Source organism: Ambystoma mexicanum, chromosome 4q (genome assembly GCF_040938575.1).
Source record: "Ambystoma mexicanum isolate Mex_15411 chromosome 4q, UKY_AmexF1_1, whole genome shotgun sequence".
NCBI classification, from domain to species: Eukaryota; Metazoa; Chordata; class Amphibia; order Caudata; family Ambystomatidae; genus Ambystoma; species Ambystoma mexicanum.
In genome coordinates, this window is record NC_090928.1 from 1,126,367,944 (window position 1) to 1,126,383,625 (window position 15,682).

General features: G+C 47.4%; 1 protein-coding gene across 1 annotated transcript in view; it reads right to left on the reverse strand.

Annotated features, from left to right (window-relative positions):
- The window catches only part of LBR (lamin B receptor), a 1,228,970-nt gene that overhangs the window by 947,266 nt on the left and 266,022 nt on the right, over nucleotides 1-15,682 (reverse strand). Inside the window, exon 3 of the mRNA XM_069608704.1 lies at nucleotides 13,183-13,539. Within this exon, the coding sequence (XP_069464805.1) occupies nucleotides 13,183-13,539 (357 nt within the window). The remainder of the gene's footprint in view (nucleotides 1-13,182; nucleotides 13,540-15,682) is intronic.

Consider the following 15,682-nt stretch of genomic DNA (forward strand, 5'->3'; position numbering starts at 1 on the left):
TCCAAGATGGGTCTCAGTCCTCAGTCCTTCTGAGGTATTTGGAAATATGGAGAGTACCATTCCTTGTTCCTCTGTGCTACAGGCACCGGTTCTATAGCTCCTTTCTCTAGCAGGGTCAAAACTTCCTGCACAAGGAGCGGATCTGGAACTCTCAAAGAGTGGCTCCCCGGTGGATGGTTCTGAGGTCTTAGAATAAAAGGGAAGGCAGTAATCTTGGGCTATGGTTTCCAATGCCCAAGCATCCGAAGTAATGTTGCGCCATTCCTTCAGATGCTGAGACAGCCTGCCTCCCACTGGCGTTTCGTGATGACCTCAGAGGTTTTGAGGCGCCTGTTGCAGTGGCTGTTGGTAAGGATGGCCCTGCTTGAAGGGGCTTAGCACCTCTCCCTCGTCCACCACGAGGGAATCGTCTTTGGCCTCTTTAACCAGCCATTCCTCTTGCTCTTCCAACTGAGGAGTAGTAGCGAAAAGATCTACCCCTCCAAGGCTGTCCACTGGGGCGAAAGGGTTGAGGCTGCCTAATAGCGGCACCCAAGGATTTGGCTGCCGCCTTCAAGGTCTGCAACTTCTCAAGACTTTCATCAGCCTTGTTGCCAAAAATGTGAGACCTGTCAAAGGGCATGTTAAGGAGTCTGGCCTGCACATCCAGCAAAAATATCCCGACTTCAACCATGCAAATCTGCCCATTACAGTGCTAGTTGCCATGGCTCTGCTGATGCGGTCAGCAGAATCCAGATCCGACTGCACATGGCTTCTTTGCCGTCGCTAACAGTACCCAAGAATCTGTCTCTTTCCTCCCCCTCTGGGATGTGCTCCGCCGCCATGGAAATACAGTCCCATAGACTGAATGAGAATTTGCTAAGGCACATGTGGATTTGGCTGATTTAAGAGCCATGCTCCCTGCAGAAAATACTATCCTTGCCCATGCATCTCTTCTCTTGTCATCCCTATCCAGAGGGATGGTAGGATAAGCCACCAGTTTTGAAGTTGCCATAGCTACCTGCACCACCAGTCTATCTGGAGTGGGGTGTTTTGATAGCTAGTCTTGGTCACTACTAGATGGGCAGTACTTTCTAGTTAGGTTTTTGTTTACTGCCGGATTAGCCTCTGGCGTGTCCCGATTTGCCTCCACCCTTTTTTTGGAGAGCAATCTGAAATGGTAAAATGGGAACCATTTGCGAACCCTTAACAAGGATGTCCGTCAGATAACCTTGCTCGAAGGGGAGAGTAGGCCTACTCCACCCAAAGTAGTCTACAACTTTAAACATCAACTGTTGAAATGAAGCCTCTGCATGCTCACCAGCATCAGGCCTACCAAACTCAAACCAAATTCAAGCTCTGGTGAAGTGTTCACTCCACTGGCTGTTTGCAGGTTGTCATAGATCTTTTTATCTAGATTCTTCTGAGATAAAACTCTCAGGCACATTAGGTGTACCATACTGAAGCCCAAAAGGCGCATCAGTATCCGATGGCTCATTTTCCTCATAAATTGAGGTTAGTGACTTGAAGAATTATTTCCTTGGCAAGAGAATACATGTCTTATCCAGTGTGGGCATTACCTGTTTAAGAAATGTAAAACTCGACCCTCAAGGAATCGTCAATATTTTTACTGAAGTCGACTTCAAAGTCTTCAATGGCGTCAAAGGTGCCATAGGTGTAGAAGGCACGGCTGGCATCTATGGCGCAGCCAGCATCGATGGTGCCGGTGTCTAGGGTGCAGCTGACGTCTGTGTCGACGACCTCCACCTCGACCTATGCTTCGACCTACGACTCAAAGGATCCTTAGATTATTTTCCATCTCTACGGCTTTCGATGAGGATCTGGCCTTTGCCCAGGGCTCGAGGGCGCGCAGGATTTGTCTCGTAAACTTTCCTTCAGGCTTCTTTGGAAGGCTTGTTGGGAGCAGGGCTTGCTGAAAGTTTTTGCCTCTCAAATATATTTCAGCATTTCGGACCCAAACGCTTCCCATTCGGCCGGTGTGGAGGCCTTTGTGGGACAATACACCCTCTCAGTGGATGAATCTGATGAAGTCGAAGAAGGCGACGTGTGGTGCCTCTTTTTCGATTTCCTCGACGATGAGGAGTGGTGGGAGCCACTCCTCGATTTGGATGTTTTAACCTTCTTTCTTCAAGGACAGTCTCCTCTCGGCTTGTCCGAAGAAGGTTTTTTAGACAGGGTAGTCGATGGGGATTCTTTGGGGTTTTTACCTACCGCCAATTCACCTTTCGCTTCTTCAGGGGTTTTCCGGTCATAGACTGGCCTTTGGAGCAGGCTGAGGTCTTGTGTTCCACACCGAGACACCACAGACATACTCGATGTGGGTCGGTTAGCAACATTTTGGAGTCGCAGTCTTGACACTTCTTGAACCCGGTCTTCTTCGGGGTAGTAGGTGTCGAGGAAGACATTTTCGCGATTAGAAAAAGAAGCGTGCCGTAGTTTCTTGAAGCACAAGCATACTCGGAAAAACAGAACTGATGCCAACGGGCACTGCAAGGGCTACATATACCATTTAATGACATCCTCGAGACGGAGGCCCTCGAGGGACAGAGTCAACTGCATTGAAGCACTGCGCCCTCGAAGTAGCTGAAGCTGGATATCCTATATCAAAGATGAGGAATACGTGGGAGGGCACAATCCATTTGAATGTCTTCTGTCTGGGGGTCATGAGGATGGGATTCCTCCAGGGATGCAAAGTGAGCACCCGGGGAGAGGAGCCGCTGTGATTTTAGAGGGACAGGACAGGAATCAACCGCCCTGTGGCATTTCAAAACATCAAACTGGCCTTGAGAAATGTATTAACTCAGCTTTTTTGTCCACACAGGCTTCAAACTTATCCCTGGTCCACTAGGAGCCTGAAGCATCAGGAGGGGGAAAAGGGTGGGGAGGGGGTGTAGATGGAGTTAGGTCCTGCTGCAGGGCCCTGGAAGCGAAGAGGACGGAGAATAGTCTGCAGTCAAAGTGGGGGCCTTCTTGGGGTCCAAAATGTCTTGGGCGGGCCAGCGGGGCGTAGAAGCTTACCTCGACGGATACGCCAGGGAAAGTTTAGGGGTTGCGTGTTGATGAGCGGGTGGTGCATGTGTGTCCTTGTCACTGGGGTGAGACTTACCCATGGCACTGCTGGTGGCATGCTTGTCGGGGCCGGACACATGGGAACCAAGGGTTCCACAGTTAGGTCAACGGCCTACGAATCGGAGCCACGGCTGCCGACAGACTCCTCGTCGGAAGCGACGGCGGGGGAGTGACTCTCGGCCTGCATAACGTAGACCACCCACCTTTTAGTACGCCTGTCTTTCAAGGTCTTATGCCGAAAAAGTTTGCAGGCTTTACAGTGACGCACCTCGTGATCACGAGGGAGGCACCTATTGCATTAGCGATGGGTTTTTTTCAAAGGAAATTTGCCATTGCAAGACAGGCAGAATTTAAAAGGTGTCCTTTCCATAGCAGAGTCAAGCAGCATTCAAACCAATGAAAAGAGAATGGGTAAAGAAAAGGCATTCTCGAGAGAAGTTAGAAGAACAGGGCCCTAATCTCTACTATAAAGGCTGGGCCGGAAGCCCATGGCTACGTGGAAAACAGTCGCTGAGCAGTCAAGAATGGAATGTCTGCGGGCCGGATCAGACGTCAAGTAGTCGAAGGGCAAGCATACCGCTGGTTGTTTTGAATCAGCAATATAAACTCAAGCTCAGCAGTATGGGCGACTGAAAAGAAATCTGGTGGGCCTAGACATGTGAAGGATACAATACACATCACGTTCGAGATAGTGTTCTAGTCACGCTCAAGTACAAAAATAATGAACTAGGATTCCCATAGTCAGAGCAAAAGAATGAGCGAGTGGGGAAAAATGCTCCCACTCACTCAGGAGAACAGACCAAAAAATCCATGAGTCCAGCTAAAAGTGCTGGGGGGTCTCACAGATGAAGGAAATTTGGAATAGAATTGGAAAATCGACCTAACACCAGGTCCTAGAATGTTATTGTAATGGGATGGTATGCCCTAGTACGCAATGTTGTATCCAATATTCTGAAGTGTGCCATCTTTAATTTTCAAGTGACTTAAGTCACTACGGTGAGTAACTGTTTTTCGTGTTACAAACGTACTCGTAGTCCATAGTCCCCTTTCCTCCATACTTCTACGATATTTCGTCCTTCGGGCTGGGAACGGAACAGATTTTGATAGCATTAAAAGAATAAAAAAAGATTGTACCTTTTTTTTTTTTACACAATGCCAGTGTGTGGCTCTATCCCCTGCCTTCCTGAGCCGCGCCCAGCGCATCCCCCTTTGGTCCTTTTCCAAGGTCAGTAGACATTTTAGCAATAATAGGGAGCTTTTTAGCAGGAAGGTGGGTATGGAGGAAAGGGGTATGGACTAGGAGTACATTAGTCACTACGGTGAGTAACTTTGTTTCACTCCTACGTCCGATTCTCTTTCCTACATACTTGTGGGAGATTCACAAACACTAATATTTAGAACTGGGTGGATGGAAAAATTTGCTTACTTGAGGAGGCTACTAAAAACAGCTTGACCAAACTGAGTATCCGCTCGTGGACGGTGGTCAAAACAATAGCGTTTACAAAAAGCTAAGGGAGAAGACCAGGTGACTGCCTTAGCAATGGTTTCCCAAGGCACTTACTTCTGGAAAGCTACAGCCGCAGCTTTGCCTCGCACAAGGAGAGCATGTATGCCCTTGGGGGCCTGCAGTCCCTGTACTGTGTAAGCTTCCGCAATGCGGGAGAATATCCAGCGGGATAGAGAGACTTTAGAGACCGGTGTTCCCTTAGGATTTACGAACATAACAAACAGATGTGAGGCAGTCCTGAAGTCTTTAGTCCCATCTAGATCCCAACATTATGATTGTTGAGAACCCGCTCCGCATCTGATGCTGGGTCTGGGAAGAACACCAGTAAGGAAATTGACTGGTTAATGTGAAAATCCGAGACAATTTTCGGCAGGAAGATAGGGTGCGTGCAGAGCACTACCTTGTCCTTGTGGAAGTCAAGAGTTCCAGATGAAGACTGCTCAAACAATTAAGTATTTCACTTTAAAGTTAGTTGAGGGTCAAGGGACTTCAGAGAAGACACCCTAGCAGGATTCGGTAGGGGACCTGGATGAACTGGATGAGTGGGCTCCCAATCACAGAAAACATCCAAAAGCTATACAGAAATCACAAAGGCTTAAGGTAGGTAAAATACCCCAGCCAACACAGTACCTCAGCACAGAAAAAGAGTTGCAGCAGGAAGCCTTCCGAATATGCAGTCAAAAACCCGGTTGATGGTTCCCTTTGTCGGAAGAGAGGACTTTGGGAGGACTTTTGCAGCAGAGATCACGGGAGAAGGCTAAAGGCAAGAGATTCCTCGTGGTTGGATGCGGCTCTGTGGTTTTGGCACCCTTTCAGGAGCCAAGAAGAATACTGAATATCGCTGGTCGGATTCTTGTCGTTTGCCAGGTCCAGCACTCTGATGAGGGGACTTTTCGGGCTCGGTTCACGTCTCTGGAGGTCCAGCAGGATGCCACAAAGTTTCAGCAAGATTTGGAAAGACTCTGCACCGCACAACGGCTCAAGTTCCCAGGGTATTGGGGTATTGCAGCCCAGCAAGGTTGCAGCATGACGTGGGATGGCTCAAATTGCAGGTCTTCATGGGACTAATGGATCTCACTAGCCTTTCGTTAGGAGTAGTCGTGTTTGGGACTCCCAGGTTGATTGGAAGGAAGGGCAGGCTCCAGTTACAAAGCAGGTTCTCTGGTCGCTGGAAATCACCTCAGCTGCAGTTTCTTCCTCTTCGATTTGGTTCCAGTGGTCGACTACCTCTTCAGCTTCCAAGGTGGACTTTCATGCAGGAACCCAGCCAATCTCCATGCAAAATTCAAACTTGGGGGGTTGGCAGTCCATTCAGGACAGACAGCCGTCCGGTTTGAACTGGATTCTCAGTCTGGCTGGAAGACAAAGAGCTGTAGAGTTTTGGACTCTTCACTCGCTTCCTTCCTTCTCAGACACTCTGGAGCATGGGCGAGGATTCCACAAGATTCCTGCCGAAGATAAAGTTGAAGGATTTTCCCGCTCTGGATGTCAGGAGAAGGAACACTAAAATGGTGGAAACAGAAGACGGGAGCAATTTTGGAAAATGAGCACCCATGGGTACCTTTACCAGAGCTGTGGAAACAGCCTGCGGTAAAGGTGCACCGAATAAATAAAAAGGTTCACTGCCATCAGCCATTAAAGGCAAACTTGTCCTTTTAACATAAATGTTACATTTAGAATGGGAAAGGGGATACCAAGTATCTCCCCAGCACTCCACATAAGGTGAGGTGTGCTGGCCTCACCTAATCAAATGTAAAAGGGATCCAAAGATCCTTTCAACCCTTGGGAACTGTAGTTCTCTCAAGGGTCGCCAGAGAAAATTAAAAGGGGAACCCCCAAGGAAACCCAACAACAATAGGCAGTATGTGCCAAATGGTGTCAAAGAGGATACAATTAAAAAGGCACTAGGGAGAGTCTTAAAAATGACACCCACTCACTGAGGTATAGGAAACAATCTACCAGTCCAGCAAAAAGTTCTGGGGTTGACACAGGTCAGTAAGATTTATCATTGCTACTAAAATCTTACCCAACAGCTCCGGCTGATGCATTTTGCGATCTTGGAAAACTCAAAGTCCAGAAAAAGACCTAGATTGATAAATCAGACTTTTTCGGGTAAGAGGGCTTTGCGGCAGGCTGCTTTGTTAGAACAGGAAGACTTTGCTGTTAAGGTGCTTGCCTTGGCTTTTTGCTAATCCGTCAGTAGAACTGTGGAAAAGGTATTTAGCCTCGAAAGGAAGGTTTAGAACCTTCTCTTGCACCTCTTTTGTAAATTTGGTTGCATGCAACCATGCGTGCCGAATAACGTCAACTCCCAGCATCAGTCCTCAGGCAGAAGTATCCACATGATTTGCCACAGCTTCATGTGCAAGGACCCTGGCATCTGACAAGCTAGTCTTTAATTCATGAAGTCTGTTCTGAGGGATGAACTGCTCAAAGTCCGACAGTTGCCTCCATAGCTTTAAATTAGCTGCCGCTAGCACCACTCCTGTATTTTCCGGACAAAGAATCGGCAAATATTTTCTTCCCTTTCCCCCTCTCTTTTGAGAGCGCCTGCGCTGCTGAGGAAGAGGTAGCTGAGGACTTGGGAGTGTAGGGTAGCCACTGCCACAACCGTTGAAGATGGAGTGGATAGGGGAAAATCTTCCAACGCTTCTAATCTGTACCTGGCATCTGCTTTTGTTCACATGTTGGCCTGTGTGCAGTTTTCTGCCCAAACATTTTTTGGGGAAGAAAAAGACTGGAGCACTCTTGACACTTTAGCGTAAGAACCCCTGACAACACATCCATTTGCCAAGCAGGATGTTAGTGAGTTGGAATGCCCAAGAGCACCATAAGATCCAAGACCCTATCATGGAAGGCCTTAAGACTGAGGATCATAGTCTTCGTCGAGCCAATCCGGCATTGCTATCTTGGTAACATTGTCATTAGGTACAGAAGAGTACGGAGCAGGAGATGCAGGTTCAGGCCCCTTCAGCTCATGTACCTGCTCCAGTGGAGGAAGAGGTAAGTGTGGAGCTTCCATTGGAGGAGGTGGAGACTCCTGAGGCTTAAGGACAATTTCCCTTAAGAGGTCCTTAAGGTATGCCTTCATTGGATCAGAGAACATTAGGTTTTGGAACCGGCAAAAGAACGCATCCTCTGAAGATAGTCTTGGCTGTGGTGACGGAACCAGTCTATCAAACGGGCTGTGACACCATGACTCAGTTGCGATTGATTGCAAAGAAGGACCTCCAAAGTATGGATCCACGTAGCGTAACGGAGCTGATGTAGGAGGCAGCGATATAGTCGATGGAAGGGCCATCCTCAGAGTATACGGCAACGTTGTATGAAAAAGATTTGAGCCCCCGGATGGAGTTGGCAAAAAATTGGGCTTGGCATCCAAACCCATCGTCATTAGGGGTGCGTACAAAATGCCTGACCCCGATGGGCCCAACAAAATGGTGGACACTGGTGGCGCTGGCTGGGCCACCATTTCGAGTCCTACGGAGGCGACCTGCGTCACGGGTTTGTCAGAGGCCACTGTTTTGGCTGCTCTAACTGGAGCCTCAAACAATAGCTTACCCCATTTTGAGGGATCCTTGGCAGAGCCGGTGGGTAAGGACTTTGGACGTTTGTCTGTCCTGTGTGCTCCTTCAGGCTGGCAGGTAGAATGTTTAGAGAGGACCTTTGAGGTTAATCCGGTTGCATTAGCCCCAGGACGGGGATCCTCAGATTTGCTGGATGTTTTAGCCCCTTTGCGGCGAACTTCGGGTGTGACCTGGTATGTTTGGCTCCCTGAGGGAACCTCGGCGCGCGCGGCAGTATCCAGTTTAGACCTCGAACGAGGTACCCCAGGGTGAGTACTGGTAACACTCATATGCTGCCTGGTACTCACCTGCCCTCTGTTCTAGTCTGTCATCCCCCACCCTCTGCTTCCCACATTGTCCTCTTCCCATCCCTCTGTGTCTGTGTGTGCCTGCTCCATTTCTCAGGTTCCTGCTGGGTTAAGTGCACCACATTGTGTCCCCTATGGCAATTTCTATCTCCCCCATCTTCTCCAACTGCTTCTCCATCACCTATCCTTCACCTCTCACTAATTCTGGCAGGAAGAAAATCTAAAAGGACACTTGGCCTTCAACCCAGGCCTACCTATTGCGGACACCTATGTCAGTGCTTCCGCCACAGAAACTCTTACCGACATCCTCTTTGTCGTCCCTTCACCCGGCCTATGGACCCTTCATATGGTCACTGTGCTCTATCCCTACTCCTCCTCACACATCAATGGTGGCACCCGTTGGGAGGTCCTTCTCCCCCCCCCTTCTCCTCCTCCAGGGTCATCATTAATGTCTATCTAAATGGCACTGTCCTGGTACAGGGTCCTCAACCCAACGTACTCCTTTTTGATAAGATACTCCTGCGCCTTATCAATTTTTCACCCTCTTAAAGTGCACCCTTGCCTCCTCGTGCTCTCACCTCCACATGCACTACCGCCCTAGTACCATCCTTCTCTCCTGTCTTGCTACCTTCTCCTGGCTCTCTGCCTTCTCCTTTTTTCCAGCTCTCAGGCACTCTTGCTGCTTGCGGGGGGATGGTGGAGGACTGTTGTCCCACGTACCCACCCTGTAAGTCTCTCAAAAGTGGCAATCTGCTCCATATTGCCACTCTTAACTCTCGCTCTGCTTGCATCTGCCACCTCCTTGAACTCTTGGACATGAAGCCTCCCAAAAAGTGCAATTCCTTGTACGACTCAGATTTGGCTGCCCTCAAACGCAAGTGTAGAGCAGCAGAACGGAAATGGGTGGCCTCAGGTGCACCCTCTGACAAACTGGCCTGTCGCCTTCTGCAAAGGCAATATAGACTCTGCATCCAGTCCAAGAAGAGAGTCCATATTCAAGCCGGCATCTCTGCGGCATCTAACACGGCCGAACAAGGAATTGGCCAACCCTTCCGCAGCCTCGTCTTCCACTGCACCCACCCAGGCCCTCTGCTCGGCATTGGCAGCACATGTCACCAACTACCTTTCCTCTCTCACTCCTTCACCCACACTTGCACCAACATCCTCTGAGCCCTCTTCGGTCTCTCACACTCTGCCCCCTCTCCCTTTTCCCCCCCATCACACCTGAGAGGGTCACTAGGCTAGTCCGGTCTATGAAAGCCTCTTCCAGACAGGTTGTTCCATGCCCCTCGAAAACTATCAACGACAACATCGACACACTAGCTCAAGCCTTGGCAGACCTCTGCAACCTCTCTTACACCCATGGAATGTTCCCCTCCTCGCTCAAACACTCTCCGGTGCGCCCACTACTCAAATCTTCTGCCGACCCTTCTATCCCAGCAAACTATCGCCCTATTTCTATCACTCCTTTCCTGGGCAAACTACTGGAGAAGCTGGCTCTCTCGGCTTACTCCCCATGACCTCATGAACACCCGTGAAGACCTGCTCTCAAATCTTGACCCCAACTCTCCTTCTCTCCTCATTCTCCTTGACCTCTCCTCCGCATTCGACACAGTGAACCATAACACCCTGATCAATCGTCTGTGATACCCTGGGCATCACTGATCAGGCTCTGGCGTGCCTTACCTCCTTTCTCTCTGACCATCCATGTGGAACCAGGGCCCTTTTTCTCCGCTATCTCTCTCTCTACTTGCGGGGTCCCTCAGGGATCCAACATAACCCACTGGTTCTTCAATATCTACATGGCCCGCCTTGGCACACTTGATCTCTTCCAACTTTCAGTGTTATGTGGATGTCACTCGGCTCTCCTTCAAGCTACCCTCAGCTACTACTTCCTCCTCCTCGCGCATTCATAACTGTGTGTCTGCAATTCAGTCCTGGTGTGCAGCCAATGACCTCTAGATGGCATTAAGTATCATCTACTTAATGCCAGTAAGACAGATTGTTCTTATTGGGACCCCTGCTCCAGTTTTCCAAATCATACTCTGGCCGGCCTCCCTTGGCCCTGCACCCTCACCCACCAGTGAGGCAAAAAACCTGGGGGGTCATCTTCGATTTCACTCTGTCCTTCTCACACATCTCAGATGTACCCAAAAAGTCTCACTACCAGCTGCACCTTCTCCGAGGTATCCTACCTTTTCTCACTTTCCCCCAGAGACTCATGGTCTCCAGAGCTCTGGTTCTCTCTAGACTGTAACAGTCTCTTTCTCGATCTCCCTACTTCTACACTCAGACCTTTACAACTCATCCTGAACCGAACTGCAAGACTTATCCGTGGCCTCATGCCCAGGGACCGCATCTCTTGGGCACTGAAATCCCTCCACTGGCTCCCTGTGGCTGCAAAGATCAAGTACAAGAGCCTCTGCATAGTTCGCAATGCTTTCTGGGGCAGGGGCAAGCACTACTTACAACACTCTTCCCAAATACACTCCCTCTAGAGCACTCTGCTCATCCTCCTCCAACTCTCAGAGTGAGCTGTTTTTCCAAACAGAGACTTGGGGGTAAATCCTTCTCTGCAGGGGCCACCCTCTGGAACAGTCTCCCTGCCTTTCTCCATCTCAAGCCCAATCTCTTTAATTTTCGGAAACTCTCCTTAAGACCTTCCTCTTCGCTGCCTTCTCTCTACCTCTCCCATGCTAACATCCGCTTTCTACCTGCTACCACCTCCTTCTGCTCAGCTAGCTGACTGGTCGCCTGGCTCACCTCAGAACCTTACAGGTCCCAAGCACCCACACCATTCCCAGTACTTGCCTCTGGGCCCCTACACAACTTTCAGCACTACGCACTTCCCCAAGGGAAAACCCTCTGCACTTAACCCAGCCCTCCTGGACCAGGCACAATTCCCTCCACCCTTCCTGTCTGGCACTTACACAATCTGAATGCACCTTACCGAGTATGCTCGCCGTCTGTCTGTTCCTTTGTCTCACCTTGCCCCCTCCCTTGCATTGTGCACCTGAAAAACTTGTGTTAGTGGCATATTATTAAGGAACAATAACCTGCTCATATCCCCTCCTATCCTGACTGCTGGTCACGCACTTGCATTATTGTCATTTGTTACGATTGACCCCCCTCTCGTCACCGCCCGCCCTGCTCCCCCACAACCCTCCGTGCCCCCAACTACCTGGTAACGCACTTGAATTTGCACAAATTTCTTCAGGCCTTGCATGCTTGTTATTACTGTATATCATTCTGAAATTTTCAAGGCCTCATGGATGATTGTATCCCATGTTGCCCTCCAGTCTTGGCCCGCTTTAATGCACTCGTTTCTGTGTATAAGCGCTTTATAAACAAACAATACAACACTAGAATGAGTCCAACGCCTCCCAGAACAGGATGACCACGGGAAGGAGTCACCTGGACGGGTTGCCCTAAAAGCTAAGCTACTTACTAGGCGTTTTCTTTTTTCATTGATGAAATTCTGAAGATGAGCTGGAGGAACGCGGTCAAAGACTTCCTCCCACCCGACAAGCCTTTGTTCGAGTGCACACGCCGAGAGGAAGTCACAGTAGAAACACAAGTCCAAACGATGGTCTGGGCTGAGGCACTCTAGGCAAAAATTGGGAGTGTCTGCAGCCAGTTAGTGAAGTCCACAGGAAGAACACCTTATTGTCTGGCATAGGTGAAGAAAAGAACCGACCGCCGTACCGAGGCAGGAAGAGTAATTCAGGACAAACTGAGAAGAAAAAAATACCTGTGATGCTAGTGCATCCGATCCGGACCATGCAGATAAAAGGACTGAAGGGCGATGCGCTCAGCGGGGATCTGGAAGGCGGGGCTAAAGTCACATGCACTGGCCCCATGTAAAAGTTTTACAAAAGTACAATCTTTTTTCTTTTGAGGCTATCAAAAAGTGCTCTGGTCCCGTCCCAAAGGATGAAATATCACACAATTATGGAGGAAAGGGGAAGGGGACGAGATGTAGGAGTATGGTTGTGTTCAATAATATTGATCAAGAAAATGAAAACGTACTGCCGATGGTCAAGGAGGCTGTCAAGTTCTGCTTCAACGGTTTGCCCTTGCTTTCCCCGACTCCAGCTCTTAGACAATGATTCAAATATAAAATAGACACGGATACAATGTTGGACTTGGGGGTGTGGTCTAGGCTAGCCTTTCTGGTTCCAAATGCCCAGGACTATAGCTCTGCATTTCTGCCTGTGTCTCAATAAAAGTTAACATTCAAAAAGGGAAGAATTAAATAAATATCTATTAGTAATATCTAACCTAACCTAATCTTAATGGTATTCAATTGACTCTGACAGGTGAATAAGCAGAGCCAGACTTGGTGACTGCAACGTGCACACAGTATCCAGCAGGTGCCTAGTTTTCTAATGTACCTTACCATATACAATTATGGATTCAAGAAATTGACTTAAATCGGATTTCGCCATATACCTAAGCAACTGTTATGTAAAACCCCCTATATACATTGATAAAGAATGAGAAAACTGTTACAATGCTACAGATCTGCAATTTACCATGAACATCAAAGCATCAAACTTGTCATTGTACGTTAACACTTTCGTTGTGTTCAAGATGTAGAATAGTCCTAATTCCAGTAGGAAATTACTGAAGACATAATGAAAGGGTTAAACATGCCTTTGTCTATTATACCAAAAGAAAAATTAAATACCATTTACATATATTGATGATGCCAATAATGTAACGCCATTACCAGTGGTGTTAGGTTTATGTCCAAAATATCTTCCTTGGTAGTTTTTTCATTGACATCTATGCTTTGGTAGGAAGGACTGTACAGAAGTCTTGGTGGTGGGTCAGGTGAAGATATTTTCTCTGGAGAACGCCCACCTATGCTTTGGTAGGAAGAACTGTACAGCAGTCTTGGTGGTGGGTCAGGTGAAGATATTTTCTCTGGAGAATGCCCTTTAGCTGGGGAACGACGCCTGCCTGGAGAACGACGTGTTCCAGGTGAAGGACGCCTACCCGGTGATCGTGATCTGGAACGGCTTCCACTTCGAGATGGAGAGCTGGAAGCTGATCCTTTTTTCTTGGTTTTAAATACAGATATTTTCTGAAAGGGAAAGGTATTGGAGATAGGTTAATGGTTTGAAATTTTGTGGGTTTTTCTCTTTCTCTCTTTTTCCAAAAATATTCTATTTGTAAAGGAAGGATACCTCTAACAATATTCCACTATTGAGGGCATCCTCTCTAAATTCATATGTTTAGAATTACACAGAGACAACTAAATAAAACACAACTGACAATAAAAACTAAAGAAGTGTAGCTACACATGGACTAGTAACCCATAGACTGACATATACATATTCTTATCATTGGCACAGATGAGAGCATTTCTTGCAAAACATAGAACATTCAGTGGAAGCATGTATGAAAGCCCTGTCCACGTTACACAAGGACCTGCTTCCACACCTCAGTCTCGCTCGCTCTGTGGAGAAGAAAAGGCTGTTGATGGGTGGGGTGGCAAGTAGGAAGGAAACCTGGACTACCAGTGAAATAGTAACTATGTTGTGGAAAATATATGGACTAATGCAAATAGATTTCTATAACATTTTATTTCTGTTTTAGATTCACATGCTTCTTAAATATAGGAGGCAAGCATGGGAATACACTGGTAAAAATAGTTAACACACAAACGAATACATTATTGTAGCCATAGACCACAGTTACGGCTTTGTTCGAAAGTCTGTAGTTTTTATACAAATGCCCAAGCCCGCCTGACCCTTTTTACACAATCATAGAACCCCATTTTACTCCCATTCAGAGAATGGGATGCAGTATGACAATCCTCACAGGGAGCTGAGATTGACATGTGGATGTATAAAATATAACATTGCTGGAAAACATTATTGAAAGGTGAGCAACTTGCATTTCATCAGCGCTGGACCTTTTATAGAACACATACTTCAATAAATAAAATAGGGAGTAATAGAAATACCTGGGCAACCTAAGAGAACTTGCCTTTACCCCAAGTAAAAAACTAGGGAGTAAAAAATACTTCTAACAAAAAATAGCAAACAACCGACACATACGCCTTCCCTGTGCTTCCACACAGATATGTTAGAATCAATGGTATCAGAAAATTAATGCCACAATAAGGAGCTCTAATATTACTGCTTTCTGGTCTGGAGAGGAACATGAAGTTAAAAATCCATCATTTCAGCAATGAAGTCCTACTGTTGTTCTTAAGCCCCTAAATATACCAACATTGGACATGGGAAGGACTATACCCAACAATTCATTTAAGTCTCCATCTTCAAAAGAAAAGGGAGTCTATTATCAAGAGCCCTGTGTACTGTTTGAAGGTTTGCTTCAGCATTAATGTACAGGCAACAACGCTTGCAGAGCCCTTTCCAGTACTCGGATGTTGCTGCCTCACAGATTTCGTGCATGAGACTATTTAGCAGCCAGGTGGCCATTGTTCCCTTTACTCTTGTGGAATGGGCCGTGATTTGGTCAGGTATATACCGGGTAGCCTGCTGATAACAGAATTGTATACCCTTATCAATTTTGACTTTGTCATTGAATGGTGAATGCTGTACTATTAGTATTTTGTTGTATTCCTAAATAGTAGCCAAGAGCCTTCTCTACAGCTACACTAACGGGAGTGTAAAGAAAAATGTTGCAATAAATTTAGGGTGAGAGTGTTCCAGATCAACTCAAGCTGGGTGAGTCCAAAGTGTCACTGTACAAGGAATTTTAGACAATGACTCTCCTAATTTTCTTCTACCAGATCTTAAAAATTAAAGGGGCAGACATCAGTTTTGTTCTTGTGAGGTAGGTGGAGGAGGAACTAGGGGGAACATGAAAAGTTATATAGTTAACAAATGTTTTGTACCAGGATATCGCTGCTAAATGAACTCCTATTGCTGTAGCTGAGAGATCCAATGTTAAAGGGAAGCAAATAAGGGTGGCACTTCATGCAACAACAGGAAAGCAGGTGTTTTCCCTTAGACTGAAGCCAGATGCAAAAGCCGTCACTTTGTGACACAGGTGTTCTTAGAGCTGTGCACTTATGAGTTGGTGGTTAAGTAATCAAAATCTAGGACCTCAGAAGAGAAGACAGGTTCCTGCAGCAGGGGGAAGAGGGAAGTAATGTGCTTTTGGTCATAGACAAAATGACGGGGCGCACTTGGCACCTTGACAGGAATGGGTTTTCTAACCAGAAGTGCAAGAGATTGATATCACAACTGTCT